The 19,412-nt window shown below is 39.6% G+C and overlaps 1 protein-coding gene across 1 annotated transcript in view; it reads left to right on the forward strand.

Annotated features, from left to right (window-relative positions):
- NPNT (nephronectin) overlaps positions 1–19,183 on the forward strand; it is a 61,426-nt gene extending 42,243 nt beyond the window's left edge. Inside the window, 7 exon segments of the mRNA XM_030948337.1 lie at positions 985–1,107; positions 3,000–3,065; positions 3,068–3,415; positions 11,632–11,727; positions 12,123–12,221; positions 15,606–15,862; positions 17,271–19,183. Of these exon segments, the coding sequence (XP_030804197.1) occupies positions 985–1,107; positions 3,000–3,065; positions 3,068–3,415; positions 11,632–11,727; positions 12,123–12,221; positions 15,606–15,862; positions 17,271–17,366 (1,085 nt within the window). The 3' untranslated portion in view covers positions 17,367–19,183.
- The last annotated feature ends 229 nt before the right edge of the window (positions 19,184–19,412 follow it).

Below are 19,412 nucleotides of genomic sequence, written 5' to 3' on the forward strand. Positions count from 1 at the left end.
CAACTGGTTCTTTTGTGGAAGTTAGTGGGGAGAACAGAGCAGATGACTGCAGAAATTTGTTTCCAAAGCTGTTTTTTCCTCAGGGTTCACTGTCACTGGCAGTTGTAGGCTTGGAGCAGTGTATGAGCTAAGGCTGTCTCTGAGCTGTAACACTGGTGTGCTCCATAGCATGTCCCAAGATCCAAGATAAGAAAATGTGCACACCCTACCCCCTCCCAACCCAGACTGGCCAACTTTCCTTCCCCTGCAGACAGGTGGGGAAGAGGCAGGAGTTGGGAAATAACCTGTTTTTGTCTGGACATGAGACTGGAATGCAGCTGGTGTATGCCTTTCAACAAAGATATTCCCAGGTCTCTCTGCCCTAGTTTCACAGGGTCTCAACTGGTTATGATTCTTTAACTGAAAAAAATCATGTGGGGATAATGAGGCATTGCTTTATGTTTGCTTAAGTATTTTTTTCAGAGAAATTTGTATTCAGAACACTGGAATTTGGAGGTTTTTGCTTGCATCACTGACAATAAATGTGGACATGGCATATGAAACATTTCCAGCAGTTTCTACTTGATGTAGAAACATTTATACAGATGTACAATATAGGAAGAATTTTATGAACAGAAACCGATTTAATATCTTTGTGATTAACAACATGCATGTTCCTACACTCTTTTTTTCTTGTTTTGTCACCTGTAAGAAGTGGTTGTTAAAATTGTGATCTTCATGATCTCAGCTGCAATCTACCTGTGGCATGTCTGAAGCTGATGCTAAGGTAAAAGCTGAGCAATACCAAAGTTGCCCAATTGTCCCTATTTTCCCTAATGTTTGCATCACCACATTGATTTGTGACTGTCTGTTTTCCTTTTCCCACTGGCAAAAGTTTTTTTTTTTGAAGAATCAAAATGGTATTAATGTTTAGGGTTTTTTGCAGGGATAAGGTCAGGTTTCTATGAAGCAAATGATTTTTTTAATGTAAATTTTCTGTTGCAGATATAGATGAGTGTGCTCTTGGCCACCACCAGTGTGGTAGCTTTTCACACTGCTATAACACTCCAGGATCCTACAAATGCAAATGTAAAGAAGGATACAGAGACAGTGGAACAAACTGCATACGTATGTAATGCTCCTTTTATAATAGAGATTCTGAAAGCTTATGTGTCCCATTTTGTAAGCTTTAAGGTAGAGCTCTGTCAGGCTCAGTTTCTCTTAACTGAGTATTTTTAATACTAAGTAAAGGGCTGGTGAATGTGTTTGGAGTTTTCTAGGTCTTAGCATGCCTTGGTAAAAATATCTTTCCCTGAGACATTTTCATAATTAGAAAGAAATTCACCTCTCCCCATTCACAGCTTGATTCTAGAGATTGCTTCAGGATGAGAGCAACTGAATATGCAGGGTAGGTCTGATCAAACAGTGCACATTACTCATACCCTGTTGTTATGTACACTCCACAACTGGCCCGTTTCAGCAGCTCACCCCATCCACTCCCTGCTGCTTCCCAGATGTGAGAAGAGCCAGGAGGGAGGGTTTCTGTGGAAGAATTTGCTGTTGGAAAATTCCCTTGGCCACCTTTCTCTTGGGAGAAGCAGCCACCCCCTTGGTACAGAATAAGGTGTTGGAGCACTCCCCTATTTGACATCCCACAGGAGTGTGCAGCTCTGTAACATCTGCTGGATCTTTTTGATCCTGCATTCCTTTGTGGGATCTGGTTTTTGGTGACTCACTGATCTCTTTAAAGAGCAGCACCATTTTTCCCCTTCAGCTGTAGCTGTCATGGTAAAAGGTGTTCTCTCACATCCTAAGTGCTTGCAAGTATATGTGGGCACATTTCATGTGTGTTACTGGGACATGGTCCTAAGGGGTGTTTTATATTTTAATATACTATAAATGTCAAAACTGCAGGGTACTCAAAGGAATAGTAATAAACAAGTGGCCAGAGGGAAAACATTTTTACCTACTATCATCAAACAATTCACTGTTTAACAACAGTAGTTCTTCATTTTAACTGTGTGCTATACTTGAAATTCTTGTACACAAAATATGTGACTAGAGTTCTTACTGAGCCTTTTAAGATCTCCAGTGAGATGTAAAAGGCTTATTAACCAATAGAAAACAACAAAATATATTCTTGTGTTTCATGTCTTCAGAAACTCTCCTTGTGAGACTAAGTTAAAATTTGTTGTCCTTTCTGAAACATTGGAGGAGATGGTACTGTGAGCACTGTTTCTGGGGTGAAAGTGGTGCTCAGTCCAGCACCTCATTTTTGTGAAGGCTGAAAAATATCTTCATTTCCTGGTGTTTAGCAAAGAGAAGGATCTAAATGAAGGCTGGCTTGGTTCAATCTCTAAAATAATTCTGCTTATTGACAAGGAAAAATGTTTAGAAGGAAAGGTCTGCAAGAACTTTCTTAATCCAAAGGTATCTGGCCATCTGTGATCAAAATGCTTGTAACGTGAGGGTCTTAATAAACTTGCTTCCACTCCTAATTATGAACTTGTCCAGTTTGGGGGGCTGCTTAACCCATGGCTTCCTGCCCATGCTTTTTTAACCAGCAAGCTTTTGTGTAAGTTTTGCCAAGTCTAAAAGAGACTTGATGCTTGAGAGGATGTGGAATGGAGTGTCTTGACCTTCAGTCATTCTAAATTATCTCTAAACTGCTGCTGTGCCAAGTACAACCTAAAGGGATGTGATAATTTAGCAGTGCTGATGCTAAACTATGTTTCTAACTGGAAACCTTCAGAAGAAAAAAAATTATTTCATCCAAGTATGTCTGTATCACAATGAAAGAGACTGTTAAGTTTCTGGAGTGAGAGGCTGAGATGTCCATTTTGGTCCCATTTTGATTCTCTTTGCAGTTATTCCTATTTTGTGATTGAACCACCTGGTCCATATCACATATTCAAGGCCAATTGCACTCTCCCTGAGGGAGGCAGTGGTAGAATGAGCAGGATTGTTGATGCTGAAGGCACAACTCCTCAGACCACTGTGTGTACCTGCTTTTGTTACAGAAAGACCAGTGACCAGGCCAACAGCTCGTCCTACACCTGGGCCAACCAGTCGTCCTACACCTGGGCCACGACTCATCCTACACCTGGGCCAACGACTCATCCTACACCTGGGCCAACGACTCATCCTACACCTGTGCCAACTCAACCTGCACCCAGGACAACTCGACTGACACCCAAGCCAACCATGAGACACGTGGCAGTGACAACAAGGCCAGTCACGACCCCAGTGGTGAAGCCTCCACCTCCAACAACACCTCAGCCTACAACAGTAAGACCTACACTACCACCACAAAGAACTCCTCTGGCAACAACTGAAGAGCCTGCACATGTTCCTATTGAAACTACAACTTCCCAAGGAGTTTTAGATGACAATAGGATCCAGCTAGATCCTCAGAAACCCCGAGGAGATGTGTTCAGTAAGTAATTTTCCATGTCTTTGTTTATCAAAGCTGTATGAAAGTGATGAAAGCATGCACTATACTGTTTGGGATTTTTGGAACACTATACCATTGAGAACAAAGAAAGGAAACTGAATATGGTTATATGGTAAAGCTGCAAAAGTAGTTGATTTTATTACCTAACAAAAGTTTGCGACGGATGTTCTGAATCAATCAATCAAAAAAGTATTTATTTTTTCCCCCTGAAATTATCGAGTATATTGTCCTGTAGAAGTACTTATTATGCTTTCAGATTAAGGTTTTAAGGAAATGAAAGACATTTTATTGAAAAGGATTGAAGTACAACATAACTCATAAAGTAGTCAATGGATTTAAATTCAGAGAGTTGAGAGTCCCTCCTAAACAAAGTATTACCATAGTTTTAAGAATGGTAAAGAAATGGGATCACGCCTGATTACCTAAAGACTTCTATGTGACCTCTTTTGTATGGGTTCAAATAGTCTCAGATGTTCATGACTAAACAATGGGAAAAATGCATAAAAATAGCATAGAGGGTAATTTTCTGGACTGTGTCTGTGGAAAGGGATACATGAAAAGCTGAAGATAGTAAAGATTCTCATAGCATGAAGACATGTAACTTTAGGAGCTCCTCTGAAGTCTACAGCACCATTGTGCCAGCTTTAGTGCATACCACAGGAGACATTACTGGCACTTACAGAGCTGTGCATATCTGCCAAGAAATACTCAACACCTGATTTCATCTTTAGTTCTGTGGCTAATTTTAGAGATGGGGAGGGTATGTTCTATCAGCTCTCCAGCTTGTTGTACAATCAAGCTGCTGAAGCAATGTAGTAGGAGGAAAAGTTTGCTGTCTCAGAGCAGGTGCACAAGCAATGTGGGAGTTTTTTTCTGGTTGCTTTTGGCATCTATGTGGTAATATCTTGGGCTTTGTTGTTCCAGGTCATTACTCAGTGAAATATTTTGTTCCTTGTAAAAGAGTTTTCCCTGTGACATTTTATCTGTTGTAGACAGTTAGAAAATAGAGAGTGAAGCTGACAAAAGTTAGAAGACAAATCCTGGTACTGCTTAGTAGAGTTGGCTTCATATTCAATTAAAAATATGGACATATGTTTAAGTGAAATTTTAAAAGGAAATATAATAAAGATTTATGAAGCTTAATCTAATGGGACCCAACAGTTAAAAATATACTTTTGTGGAAATTAGTGTGGGCTCCAGCATTATGCTTCCCACGTGTCTGTCTCATGTTGTGAGTGTTCTCTGGAATACTAAAGCAGAGGGCTAGTGTTCAGTGTTCTGAATTTTTGTGAAGTCATAACAATCCTCTATGTAAAGCTTATTATTTACAATTAGTCTTTCCATATTGTCCCTAGAGGGATTTTGAAGCTAACGCTTTCAATACATGTGTTTCAGATATAGGAGTTTGGAAAATAGGAAAGTGAAAGCCTTTGAAGTTTGGCTTGGTCTGACTGCAGCTTACATTATGGTACATATAACAAACACAGGACCTTTGCAAAGTGTTTATCAACTGTTGGTTTAGGTCAGCTGCTACACTCTGAGGTTTGTGATATGTGATATACATACACAGGCTTATACATACTTCAAAGGCTTCAGTGCACGGCACAGCAGGACTGAAACGGGTCAAGCACCAGCTGTTCCTGGCCTCAGCAGGTAATACAGGGACAGAGAGGCCTCAGATCAGGTCAACATGTCATATTTTTGGGTTACCAGCAAGAGACACACTTGATACACGTGTGATGTAACTATGTGACTGAAAGCCTATATTCCACTTGTGCTCCAGATGATGCTAGTAGTGTGATCTTCAGTGAAGCTGGTGTCTTTTTCTCTCCTCTCTCTTATCTTTTTCTCTCCTTTCCACTCTGCTTTCTGCTCTGTTTTCCTCTCTTTTCTCTTCTGGACACTTTGAAAGTATCATCTAGGTAGTGGTCACTGGAGTCCTCTCCTACTTTCTCTCTGTGTAGAAGTGTTTGTTGTGGGAGTGCTCAAAAGCATTTGTTAAGGATTTGAAACCTACAGTTTAGTGCAAAACAGTTCTGTTTCAGAAGAACATGCTGCTTTCTCAAAGAAAGCCTTGCTTGTACAGTAGGGTGTTTCTTCACGTCTTGAATCCTGTTACTGCAGAGGTTTGTGGGGTAGTTCATTTCCTCATGTGGGACATATAGAAAAGCAGGAAGAAAAGTTATAGCCCTTATACATTACTACAGTGGGATGCACAGAGCCTGGGTCTGCCTCTCCTCAGTAGTGCACTTGTAAGGATAACACAGCAATACTTAGATATCCCCAGATGCCATCACACCAGGGTTCAGCAGCATGGGAGCATTATGGCAGGTGCTGCATTCCTGGGCATTAGCTAGGCTGCAGACCTGGCTGCATGAGTGCTCTTGGCCCACGGCAAAGTGAGGTGAGGTGCATTACCTGAAACACCTTTCACGTTAGCTTACAGATGTTGCGTGCAGGGGGCTTTGAGCTCAGGTTCCTGCTGGCCAGCCCTGCCCCTGCTCCAGGAGTGTGGGAGAGCAGTGCCTGGCTCTGTTTGGCTGCAGCTGCTCAGTGTGAGGCACCGTGAGCTCAGGACAGCAGTGCTCCCACCAAGTGTAAGCCAGTGCCTCTCCAAAATCATTCCTTACAGCCAGACACAATGGTAACAACCATGGTGTTAAGAGCCCTCCCCACCTCCAAAAACATTTGTGGATTTTTTGCTTGCCTCTATATTTCTTCAGGGAAGGGAGTTTTGAACTATTTCCTTCAGCTTCTTTAAAGCTGTTTCTGTTTTAGTCTCACCTACATCAGACATCTTTGTAGTATTCCTGGGTTCTGGGTATGAGCTAATTTTGTTTTGCTTATACTGAGCTTCTTTAGGTTCATTTCCTCGCATAAACTGCTTCTCCAGATGAGACAGCGAAGAAGCCAGTTCTCAAAAATGAATTTGTACTGTCCCCATATGCCTGCCTGGAAGAGAAGAAAAAGCCTCGCTCTTTCTGCCTTTCTTTGTTTCTCACTAGAGAATACGGAGAGCAATTAGTAATCTAGTAACTCTTATTTTATTGGAAAACAGAGGAGAAAATAAATGTTAGATACACTCAGGTCATGAACTAGGATTTAATCTTGGTTTTATAAATCTTCAAAAGAATTTGTGTCATCTTAGGTGTCTGCTTCCTCCTGTGTCTCCAAGGGTTATTGTATTCCAAAGAGTCACAAGAGGTAGTGTTTTATCACACAGGGATGGGCAAAACCCAACACAGAGGGCACCAGCAACCACTGGAAGTTCTGTGCTCAGAGAATTCACAGAATCTCTAGCTTGGAAGAGACATTCAAGATCATCAAGTCCAAACCATGCCCTAACACCTCAACTAAACCATGGCACTGAGTGCCATGTCCAGTCTTTATTTTAAACACAGCCATTAGCATCTGTTAAAAGACCTCAGAGTTGTGTTTTCAGCTAGGTTATCATGGACATTTCCCTTCCTTTTTTTCCTTTGTTGTTATTTGACCTGCTGTTCCATGCACTGAGTCAACTTGACCTAGGATTTCACTTTAGAGCTCTCTTGAATGTGCTGCTCAACTTGAAATGAGCTGAGGATCAGAGAAATCGCTCTGTTCAGCAGCGACAAAGAGCACACATGGTAAAAATGCTGATAATTTTATTTAAATCCCTTTGCAATTTTTGAAAGGCGTTGGGTTGTTTCTTTTCTTTAGATGCTTTACCCCTTTCCTAAGAAAGCCTGCAGTGACTCTGGGGAGCTACTTTTTTAGAGAACAAAAAAATTTGTATTTTTTAACATGGAATTCCTACACTTGGCCTTTGAACCACTTAGTCAGATGCAGACAGTGGAATCTGGCACCAAGGATAATCTTCTCCTGATATGGATATGGGGGGAATGGCAATGAGAGAGGAATGCAGTGATAGCTTAATATTTAACTATTTCAGGACTGATACAAACTACAGTGAAGTACAGAGGAATCTTTTCTAGTTATAAATCTCTAACAAATAGAACAAACTTCTCAATAAGACTGTGAATTTCTGCTGCCATTGGGATCTGGATGATAAGCACTAAAAGCATAAACTTAAAGCATAATGCTAGATATCAGCATAGCAAGAACAAACCCCCTTATCTATATTAAAAGACAGTTCAGCAGTTTTCCTTCTTAGCCCTTGGTGCAGCTGAAAAGCTTTGAGTTAGGAAATGTTTCTCATAACAGCTATTAAAATGTAAAGATTGGATTAAAACTGGATTCTTTCTTTTCTCCCTTTCAGTGACTGCAAAGTCCTTAGTGCTGTAAGTGCAGCTTTGTGATCCTTGAAGCTGTTGAAAAAAGGGAAATAATAAAAGCAAAGAATAGGGGGTTTGTTATTCATTGATATCATTAGAGTAGCATTATTTTACAACAGTATTTAATTTGTCCTCACTGTTCTGGCACCTTTTAAAATGTATTTGACTTTATTTAAGCATTTGCAATAAGTGTTTTGTTCCTGTTGGTACTCTGGAGTTCAGTCATGAAATCGAGGAGTCTTACAAGTCTCACCCTCAGTCAATCTTCCAGCAAGTTTTGTCCCCAGATCTAATATGCAAGCTTCTGTACGCTCCTTGGTTTTTTTGTGTTTCTCTGAACTCACTTGGCACTTTGCACCTCCCAAATGGATGTTCATACAAAAGCAGGCAGGTCACTTTGCAGAAAACCTTCTGCAAAGGTAAATACCAAGGTGCTTGATTTTGGTAGAACTTACTGAACCCTGTAACTGCCGAAGAAATGCAAGATTGGACTGTAGAGTGGTGACATGCTGACACTGTTGTGTCTCTCCTCATATGTAAATAGTGCTGGAGAGGGTGGCATAGTCCATCAAAGCACTTCCTAAAATAACTCTTACTGCAGAATTTGAATCTGTAGAGTTTTAAGAAATATTTTCTGGACACTGTGGGTGTCTGAACAAAAGGGTGAAATGTGCCTCTCTGTTGCCTCTTCTTTTTAGCCTAGCATGTATCAGTATCTTCCCTGGAGGAAAGCAGGACTTATTCTTGTTTTCTCAGTCTGACTGACCTCTGGACTACCCTTTCTTTTAGCTGTTTTCTACTGGTTGTGTGTGAGATCTCATCATTTGTGGGATTTTTTTGCAAGTGGGATTTAACAGCTTTCAGTTGTTAGTTTTCAGTCAAAAAATCTTTGTCCTTTTTTGTTGTTGTTTTTATTGAATGGGAAGCTTAGTCATGATTACTGTGTGGAGTGGAATTGTACTTACAGTGCAAAATCAGTGTTTTTTCTGTAAGGCAGAGAACTGCATTATTACTAGTAATAACAGTTACTAATAACATGAAGTTGCACTCCATGTCTTGGTTTTGTAGCACCAAAACAGCGATTATTTGTTAACTGCAAACAAGCTGATATATATATATACATGTACTTTCTTACACTCCTAATCTCAGCAATTAGCAAGTAAATTTAAAAAAAGCTCTATGGCTTTCCCAAAGGTTAAAAAAGCCCAAAAGAAAGAAATAATTCTTATTTATTATTTAATAATCAGAGTTATTTAATATTTCCCCCCAGATTTGTGCATCTATGAAGAAGTTAGCTCATGAACTTTGAGAATGTGGCAGTGTGGGTGTATTGGCTCACTCAGAGCTTATAAAATTCTTCAAGTAAAAGAAGCCAAGTTTCTATTTAACAAGCTTTATCAAACCATTGAAGTTAAGTGAAAAGCACACTGATACGCTATATAAAGTACACAGAAAGGACTTGGAAAGCTTACAGAAAATAATTGTACCAAATACTTTCTCCCACAATCACCACTGAACCTATTGGTTGTCGTGGGAAAAAGAAGTGTACATGTGGGTCATATTTAGAGTCCTGCATCTCTTATAGTAACCCTTGTTTCAAATTGAGTGAACATTCCTGTAATTAGGTCCAAGCACTGAAGTGACTCTGATAAAGCACTACAACACATTCTTCTAGAAGTTAGTTAAAAAAGTGTGCGGAAAAGGACTCTCAGGGAATTTTTGAGAAAAAAAATTGCAGATCTTTAGTTGTTGGCAGATATATCAACTTCAATTTGGAGAATTTTTGTATGTGTGCACAGATGTAACTCAGGCTTATAGAAAACATCAGTGCATTAGAAGTGGTACTTGAAGAAGTAAACTGAAGTAGTTTACAAGATAAGTTCCTAATATTTTTTGCAGTATTTTCCATAAACAAGGACTGTGACAGACTGGGAAGAGGGTGTACAGGAAATGTACCTTAAAACTGTGACCTCTGAGTATCCTACAAACATTCGAGCATGGCAGCGAGTTTCCTTCATGCTCTTTGCCCCAGTGCTCATTTAAAACCTTGTAATTACCTGCCTATGAACCTGTGGTCTGAGCCTTTGGTGCTTGCTGTGCTGTGCTCAGAAGTTCTGAAGCTGATTTGTTCTCCACAGCACAGAAAACAAACAGTATTTTCTTCCCTTGGCACAGCCTGGGGTGAGGAAAGGCAAGGTGGTGCTCCCGGGGTATGCAGCATAGATGTGCTTGTTCAACTGCCCCACCTGCATAATTCAGGGCGAACAATGAATTTATATAATATTTGTGCATAGATGTTTTGCAAGGCAATTATTGGCCCAGGTTGTGGGGATTGTGCACATTTATAAATTTTCTTTCATGTTAAAGCTCAAGGTTTTAAAGCAAAACAGCCCAGGTGAAACGCAGCAGCAAAAATGCTATTTACAATCAAGGTATCTTTAAAAATTAACAGTCCTCTAATATCCAGCCTTAAATCTGAAGCTGTTTTGAGCATTAATATCCTAGACTGCAAATATACATAATCAAAAATCTGCAAAGGACTAAAAAGAAAACAAAAGAAAGGGAGACTTAGTGATTCAAATAATGACTATTATATTTGGGAGTTCATTGGCTTACTACACATTTTGAGCTTTTTCACTATTTGTTTTTGTTATATAAAATTTTTATTCAAGACCTCTAGCCTAGAATAGTACTTTAAAAATACATTGGAGTTTGCTTATTTTGTCCTAATATCAACATTTTTTTCTATTCTATCTTTTGGCTTTAGAGGAGCTCTTGTAGCAGTGCTATTTTCATGTTGACCTAGTGCAAAAGAAGTTCCTTCTTAACCTTGGATTTGATTTTCTGAAAACAAGAGTCTTTTCAGTTATCTTAATTCTTCTTGTTCTCACTTGTTCTATAGAGACATTAATAGTTCTTTTAGCACTGCAAATGGAAAACATGCCAAGTTTTTAATAGATAAGACGCTTACAAATACCTTAGGTGTCAGAGTTGCCTATAAAACCTGAGGACATGTCTGAAACACATTACTACTGTTATGAATTATGCATTAGACCTGCCTCCAAAAGAGGAATTTTCCAAGACAGCTCTATTCAGTGCAATCTGTTTATCTCTAGCTGACAGCTGTCCATCAGGCAAGAAATCTGCTTGAAATTTACACAAACTGGCACAGCATTTTCAGAAATACGTGGGAGTCTTTGTAGCCACCTGACTTTGGCAGCCATCACTCCCACAAAGAGCTCATAAATTTCAGGTTGTCCTGGATGCTGAATGTCTAATAACCTCTGGGCCCCTTAATCACTGAGAGCTGTTCCTTCTCCTCCAGCTGGGAACAGCAGCTGAAGCATAGGCTGTGCTGGAAAGCAAAAAGTATAATTACAGTTGAATTCCAGCTTCCACTAGGGCTCCTCCTTCTCAACTCCCAGTACAACCCTGATAATTGTTTTGGGAGCTCTAATCCTTTGCAGATTGATGGATGTACCTTCAGCTGTATTTCAAAGATTAAGTGCTCCTGGGGCCTCTTCCAAATGCTGCTGCCTCCTGTCGAGGTTCTCCTGTAAATGTCTGTGGAAGGGTTGTGTGAGGACTTTCACGTGGCTTTATTTCATTGAGAAACCACTGTCTCTGAAAATGCATTTGGAGAGGAATAGTATGCTTCAAGGTTAAAGCTTTCCCCCCTGGTTAAAAAGAGGCTTTCATTCAAAGAGCCTTTAGGAGATTTGGAATCACTTTTACAGTGCTTAGGTAAATGTTACAACACAAATCATAAATCACGTAGGCATAAAGTTTATGAGTCTTGGTGTTGAATATAATTAGATGTATTGAAATCTCCAGGAAAAGCACAATGCCCAGAATTGTTCTGCTGGTTTTTGTTAGAGATAAATTAGTGACCTACTTCCTTATCTCATTCATTTTTTCTCACAGTTCCACGCCAGCCTGGAGTGAGCAATAATCTGTTTGAAATACTTGAAATTGAACGAGGGATTACAGCTGATGAATTTGAAGCAAATGATGACCCAGGTAAAGACCATGTCTCCTATTTAGGACCTAGGGTTTATAATTTTTTGGGATTTCTTGGTGGTTTATACATTTTTCAGGACTCTTACATCTTATGCCCCTCTTTTAAACAATGCTTTATATTTTCATGTAAAACCAATCCTTCTTCTATATGAACCTTACACTTTTATTTCCTAAAAAAATTCACCACAAAAATGGCATGAATTGTTAATAATACAAAGGTTTATTTTATCGTTTTAGTATTTTTGTAGATTCTTTTCCTAGGGCTCCTTCTTCTACATTTAATTTTCATACTTACTTGTTAGTCCCTGGCTAGTCAGCCACATGGGAAATTGAAAACCAAACCAATCTGAATAATTTCTGGGGTTTTTTTGTGACCTCCTGCTCTGTTCTGCCAGGTGTGCTGGTGCACAGCTGTGATTTTGACAGTGGTCTGTGTGGATGGATCAAGGACAAAGATGACGACTTGCACTGGGAACCAGTGAGAGATGTATCAGGTAAGTGATCTGTGTACTATCACATCCTGCAGTTGAAGAGCCACCAAGGCTTGAGGTTGATGACAGTTCTGCTTGAGGACAAATCACACAGCTTCTGTTCCCTTTAGTTCTGGGGTATATTTCACACTGATGCCTCTTCTGTGTATAAAAAGCAAAATTGAGGATTCCCAATGTGAAAAAGCAATTGAAAATTTACACTTTTATCATAGCTGACATCTTTAAAATAGGAATCTCTGTGAAGCAGTAGTAAATGGAGTCAACAAAAGTTTGTCTTAAAGGAATCTGAAAAAAATGTGGACTAGAGAACAACTTTTATTTATGGCGAAACAAAGCTTGTTTTTCAAATTACCACATATACATATTTCCCTATCACTAGCAAAATTATAGAAGGTACTGGAAATAGTCTTTGTTTTGCTGCAGATATAATGTTCTAGTTTAACCTCTCAGATTGCTGTTGCTTGGAGTAGAATTTGATAAAATCAATCTGTATATAGGAAAAATGTTAAGTAACTGGAAGGCAGATGAATGAAATGCTGAAACACAGAGGCTTCTGAAGAAGGGACTATTTGGGATGATAAAAAGTGACATTACCCCAAAGGTTAGAGGGGAGTGTGTAGTAGCTGCTAGCAGGACAGGACACTGGCATCAGCCACAGGAAGAGCCCTTCCCTGTCTCCCAGCCCTGCTGTCCCAGGATGTGGATGCATTTTGTCCCCTGTTGATTTTGGTGTGGCGCTGCAAGGCTGCTGTCCTTGCCCATCTCCCCTTCCCCCGCAGCAGCGCTGGGATTAGACACACATCCCTGGCTCCTGTAATGATGGGATTACTCCACGAGGAGCCCCTTTGAAGTGCACAAAGCTCCCAGGATGGGCGGAAGGAAAGCGCTCTCAGGCGGGACAGTGGCCAGGTTAGGATGAGGCAGGGTGAGGGCACTGAGAGCCATTTTCCTCATGCAGCACCCTGTCAGAGTCCCCCCAGCAGGTGACCTGGCACCTTTCCCAGGCTGTTTGGCTGGCTCAGTGGAAGTGCTGCCTTCACTGCCTGGGCAGGGGTCCCCCCAGACAAGCTGCTCTGGTACTTCAGGAGCTCCTTGTGACACTTGAAAAGCCCTGGGAATGACTGGGAGAGCAGAGCTCCTTCCTCCTGCAGATGAGAAAACAGGCAGCTGACTCCTGCCTGCAGAGTGCCACTTTAAAAAACCCTAAAAAACACATAATTCATACCTTTTTTGAAACAACAGGTTTAAAAATCTGTTTTTTCTAAGTCAGTCACTCAAATCGTATTCATTATCTGTACTCAAAAATTGTTGTTAATACATACTAAATTTCAGAATTATGATTTTTTAATTGGCTCTTTTTTTATCAGACTTTTCCCCTGCATTGCTTCTCAGTAGTCAGGGACAAGCTCAGCTTTTTATTTCCTGTGTATGTTCTGCTGCTGTTGACATAACCTGTTAAAACTAGTCCCTTGAAGTCACCCACCCAATCCACCCCCCGCTCCAGTCTGGAATACCTTGTTGGAAGGATTTATTTTCACAGCTTGTTCCTGACTGCTTGCTTTCACCTTGCAAAGTTTGCTATATGTTGGTTTATCAGAATCTGCATTTTGAAAGGTGCTGTGCTGAAGCATTATAAGCTTATCTTGCACGAAGAAAATGCTGATTTGAGGGGACCTTTTCCTGCAGGGGCTTGCCTACAGCTATGTTTGCTTTGTGCTTACCTAAATCTGTTTCCTATTGATTGGATTCAGCCACAGTAACTGTCTGAAAACGATGCACTTAATAAGTCAGTACTTTCAGAGTGGTATAATTGTATCTTCAGCAAACAGGTGCAGTTATTTAAACTCTATTATGCTTATTTCAGCAATTAGTGACCTTGCTGCAAAAGCAGTGCATTAAAAAAAAAAAAAAAAAAACTCCCTGAGAAAATTCCCACCAAAAGGCTTTAACAGATCCTTGGACAAATGGATCCCACTTCATGGCTAAATGATGATCTAGGGCCCCAGACAGCAGCATAGTACTTTGCTTTGTTAAATCTCATTCAGACCAAAGAATTTAAAAACTTATGTAGAAGTAGTGAATTGGAGACGAGGGAAGACAAGGTTGGCTTTCCTTTTGAGTGTGTGACAAGCCATGGTACATTGTAATTAAATTTTACAGCTTTTCAAGGGAAAACATTGTGACTTTCAAAGAGAAACTATCAAAAAATAATGCTCTGCTTGAGTAGTTACAGGAAGATAGTTAAAAAAAATTTTCTATCCTATTTAACTGTGTATGTCAACAATATTAAAAACACCCAACATTTCTAAATCTTTGGTTTTAAGTAAGGAGCCTAAAAATGCCACTTTCTTAATGAACTTAAGGTAGAGGTGGCGTTTTTTAATTAAAAAATATGTAAATCTGATTTTATAAAAAAATGTATTCTTAGATTCAGTGTAAGATACGGTGTTTTGTTTTGTTTTTATTTTTTGGACCTTTTTCCCTTTGGTAATTTTAGATTTTAAAGGTTTCACTCACCTTGCAAAAGTTTTAATGAAAAGTACAAACAACTCATACAGGTCTGGGTTTTCTCCAAGATGTGAAATCTCATTTAGTGTAGTTCTGAGTGTTGGTGTGAAAGGTGCCTTTTTTCTTTCTAGGTTTAATGGATACCTGAGGTCCTTAGCTTCTCATGTTCTGAGTGTTTTCTGGAAGGCACCTTTACTTCATACATGATAAGAGATAATAATAGGGTTTGGAATTGAGTATGTATGTTCACTGACAACTTCCTACTGTTAGAATTTGGGGTTAACAGCCATGTGGAAATCATTACTTTTTCTTGCTTTCTCTGTCTAATCCAGATGAAGAGTTTGAATTACAGTTGAATAAAAGAGGCTATCAGGGTTGCAAATGGATATGCTTTGAGATTTACCCTGTTAACACAATCCTCAAACAAAAGGAAAGGGACAGAGCCATAGCTCAATTACATGATAGCATTTATTCTGGTCTCTGTTATCTATCCAACAGGAAAACATTGCAGTTTGAAAGGTGCATGAATCTGCACAGTGCTTTAATGTCACTGTGGGTTTAAAATCATGCAGAGATCAAGGGGTTGTCAGAAATGACAGAATACATGAAGTTTTAGTTTTGGCGAGGGGGGTATTATTTACTTTGTCAAAAAAATTAGATGGGCAACACCCATGTACTAATGTAGAGAAGAGCAGCACTGTAAATCTTACCCTGTAGGGGGCAGATGCACTGGTTCTGGTTCTATATGCCTTATTTTACACTCTCTGGACCTTGTTTTACCTATATTTATTTTTAATAACTGTTGTGGGTTTGGTCCTGCAACCTAATAGTGTTAAAAGCACCAAACAAACCCCCAACTAACTGCTCTTTCCACTGCAGGGGGACAGTACCTCACCATCTCTGATCCCAAAGGGAAAGAAGGAAGAGTGGCACATCTTATCCTGCCCTTGGGTCACATGGCTCAGGCTGGAGAGTTGTGCCTGTCCTTCAGGCATAAAGTGCCTGGGCTGCACTCTGGTGCCCTGCAGGTCTTTGTGAGGAGATCTGGTGCTCGTGGCCCAGCTGTCTGGGGGAGAAATGGGGGCCATGGCTGGAGACAGACACACATAACCTTACCAGGAGCAGGCATCAAGAGTGTAAGTACTGATCATTGTGTTGCTGTTTGGGTTTTTGCATGAAAAAGCTGAGGATGTTTAAATGGTGCAACACTGCAGTGTTCATCTTGTGGGTTCAGTTTCACTCTGTTTTACTACTTTGATCTCTGCCAATGGAATCACAATACAAATGACAGTTATTGTGCATTTTTTAAAATTAGTTTTATGTATACAAAAAAAAGAAATCCCAGCTACAGAAATATACTCATAGTGTAGGCTACTCGGTCATTTCCTGAGCTACCTGCTACAGCCCATTTTAAGGGAATCACCCCCTAGGAAAGAACAGCCTCATGGACAAAGGCATACTCTATAGAGAATTCAAAAAAATGCCTGTATCAAGATTCCTCATGAGCAATGTTTTGAATAATACAGTGCCATGAAATAGGAAGAATAATCCCCTGTAGATTGGTAACTGGCTAAACCAGGGCAACGATACTGAAAATAAGTAATTTTTGGTAATGCAAGGAGATTACAAGTGCAATCACATGTGGTTTTATGCCCTTTAGCATGGCTGCAGCTGATCAGGCTGAGGAGGTGAATGATGACCTAACAACGCCCATAACACAAAATGGTTTAGTGCAATCAAAAGAAAGTGCCTGAAGTGCCATGGAGAATCTTTTAATACCTGGAAATTTTAGAAACATAGTGTGATTAAACTGGTATTCAAAAGCTCTATGTTATTCTTCAACCTCTAAAGGTAGTTTTTATTTAAGATCTGAAGTGTCTTGGGTATTTCAGGGCCTGTTTTACTCTGACTTAAATATCAGGTGCTCTGCAAAGCTCACACATCATAATGTTCATGATGGGAGCAGGCTACAAGACATACACAGTGTCTAGCTCTAAAATGAGTGTTAAGGCTGTAATTACTGCAGATAATTTTCTAGAAAATTTACCTCATCAACAGTAGCAAAGACACCTGACTTTGTTAGCTGTCAATTAATGTTGGACTGAGAATGAGGACATTTGTAACAGGTGAACAGTATAGCTGCAATATTCTTACCCTTTTTTTCACCTAAATTTCTCACTTCTGGCAGTCCCCCTTTGCACTGTCCTTTGCCTCTCCAGACCCCCTGGCAGTAGCTGTCAGCATGGGCAGCCAGGGCTGCTGACCTGAACCACTGGGACTCTTACCCAAAGATCAGATACTTACCCTCTTAAGTAAGCAGGGAACGCCTCTGCCAGAGAGAAATCAGGAAGAAATGTGGAAGTTTTATTTTCTAGCTAATTAAAACCCAAAAGCAACAAAATGGTCCTGATTTTGGAGGGGCCTACTGGAGACCTGAGGAAAATTTGTATGAAGACCATAATCTTTCATCACACTTTTTAATGAATTATTTCTGTGTAATTTTTTTTTAATCCGCCACTCAAATTGTTGTCTTTCTCTTTATAGGTTATTTTCAGAGGCGAGAAAGGGAGAGGAGGAACTGGGGATATTGGACTAGATGATGTGGTCTTGAGGAGAGGACGCTGCTCTGAAGAGCATTAGCCAAGACAATGGACCAGCAGTCATCTCCTCTTGCCCTTCTCATGCAGTTCCTACAAAACTGCATGAGACAGAACTTTGAAACAGAACTGCATGGAAAAGAAGAAAAAGTGGGAGAGCAACAACTTCTTAGTGGTCTGCTAAGTGCAATCTCATGGAAATTTCACTTAAATACATGAAGAGCACCTCCCAGGATTGAGGAAATCCAATCTCAGGCTGGTTCTTTCTATTAATCCTTACCCCTAAATCATATATCGTATGGAATAACTTTGTTTCCTGCTAAGTCTGGTGAGTGCTAACAGAAAGAGCACTTGTGAAAAAGGGAGAATTGATTACAAATGGTAGCAAAAGAAAGCTTTGTCTCACAGTTTGTGTTAACTGACAGCCATTATCATCCCATACTGCTGTCTTTCATTGATTAATTTGTGTGAGTCTCATTGGATTAGTGAAAGCCTGGACCTGAGCTATGGCTTACTGCCACTGACCTTTGAAGAAAGGTTCTCATATATGAAATAGCATTTATTTTGCTGTTGCATCTGTATTAATCAAAACCAGTTAGAGAGAGTAGGCATTGCATCCTGTAATATTGCTACTGCTGTGTTTTGTGTATATGTGTATGGTTGACATATTTATGTTTTTTAGTATTTACAGACTGTAGTTGCAGGGTAATTGGCAGGTGTACTTTGTTTTTGTACAAGACAGGAGTTCAGCTGCTTCTTCAATACTGCTGGTCTTGCCAAATTATCAAAGTCAGTTAATGGTGCTCATTGAAAAATGCTGCTGCAGTTTTTCATGTTGTAACGTCCTGAAGGCAAAAACCAAACCCTCACCTGATGGAAAGTGGTATCTGAAAATGCTCTACAAGTTTGCATAGAGCTCACAAGCAAGCCCTAAAGGTCTCTCAGTCCTGCAAGGAGCTCCTGGTTCAGCTGAAGCAGCCAGGAGAAGAACTTAGGTCTTGTAAGGTTGAGCCCGTTGACAGTGCCAGGAATGATCCCTGCCACAGGTGGCACAAGCTCACACACGAGGAAAAGGGGCAGCTGTGTTAACACTGTACAAACCATTCAGACCTTGAAATGCCTCCAGTGCTCTTTGGCAAATGTCCATACTCTGCCCAAACTTCTGTATATAACAAGCATTTTATTCTTTAGAACAACTATTAGCTCTAGTGGGAACTGAGTATTTATCAAAACTTTGGACTAATTTTATAGTTATGTATCATGCATGTGCTGTGCAGTTTCCAGGGAATTCTTCTGTTTGGTTTGGAATTTTTTTAAGTGGGCAGCATGATCACTGCTAGCAATTCTAAAATTGACAAAGTAATTGTAACTTTTAAGAAAATGACAACAGATTGGTAAAATGTTGTTAGTGGTGCAGCCTTAAAGCTTCAAAAAATACATATATAAGGAGTCAACCTCAGTTCTTTTGAATACTTAAATACAGTGTAAAATAAATGTCAGCTGCATAGAATGTTCAGTCTTGTACCAAGTTCACAGACACAAATTTGCAAGACCATTAGAGGTCATATTCCAAATCCCTATTCCTGACAAAGTACAATTCTGAAAATATTTTTTCCCCATTCATCCCCTAGGACAAAACATGTTGTGTAGAGTAGAAATATATGTGATCAAACAGAAAGTCTCCTGCAAAACTGTATCAGCAAATATTTTGAAAAGAAAAAAAAACCAATGTGTTTGTAAACATTAAATTTTAAACTATTTTGCTTTTAATATGTTTATGATCTTCTTCTCTTATTTTGTGATATGTCAGAAATATCTGTGAATAGTTGAAATACCTTGTCCCTATTTTAAAGTAATCAGTAAAAGACACTGTTACTTGCTACTAACTGGGAATCTTGTTTTCATTTCTAGATAGAAAGTCTCAATTTTCATTGCAGTGAAATGAAAGAAAAGATGACAATCCCAGAGTGAAATAGCTCTTATTTACCAGTTTTAAAAATCAAAATACATTTCGCTCTAATATGAAGAGAGCACTGTATTTATTATTCAGAAGGAAGAATGGCAATTTTTAATCTAACTTCAAGAGCAG

This window comes from Camarhynchus parvulus, chromosome 4 (genome assembly GCF_901933205.1).
Source record: "Camarhynchus parvulus chromosome 4, STF_HiC, whole genome shotgun sequence".
NCBI lineage: Eukaryota > Metazoa > Chordata > Aves > Passeriformes > Thraupidae > Camarhynchus > Camarhynchus parvulus.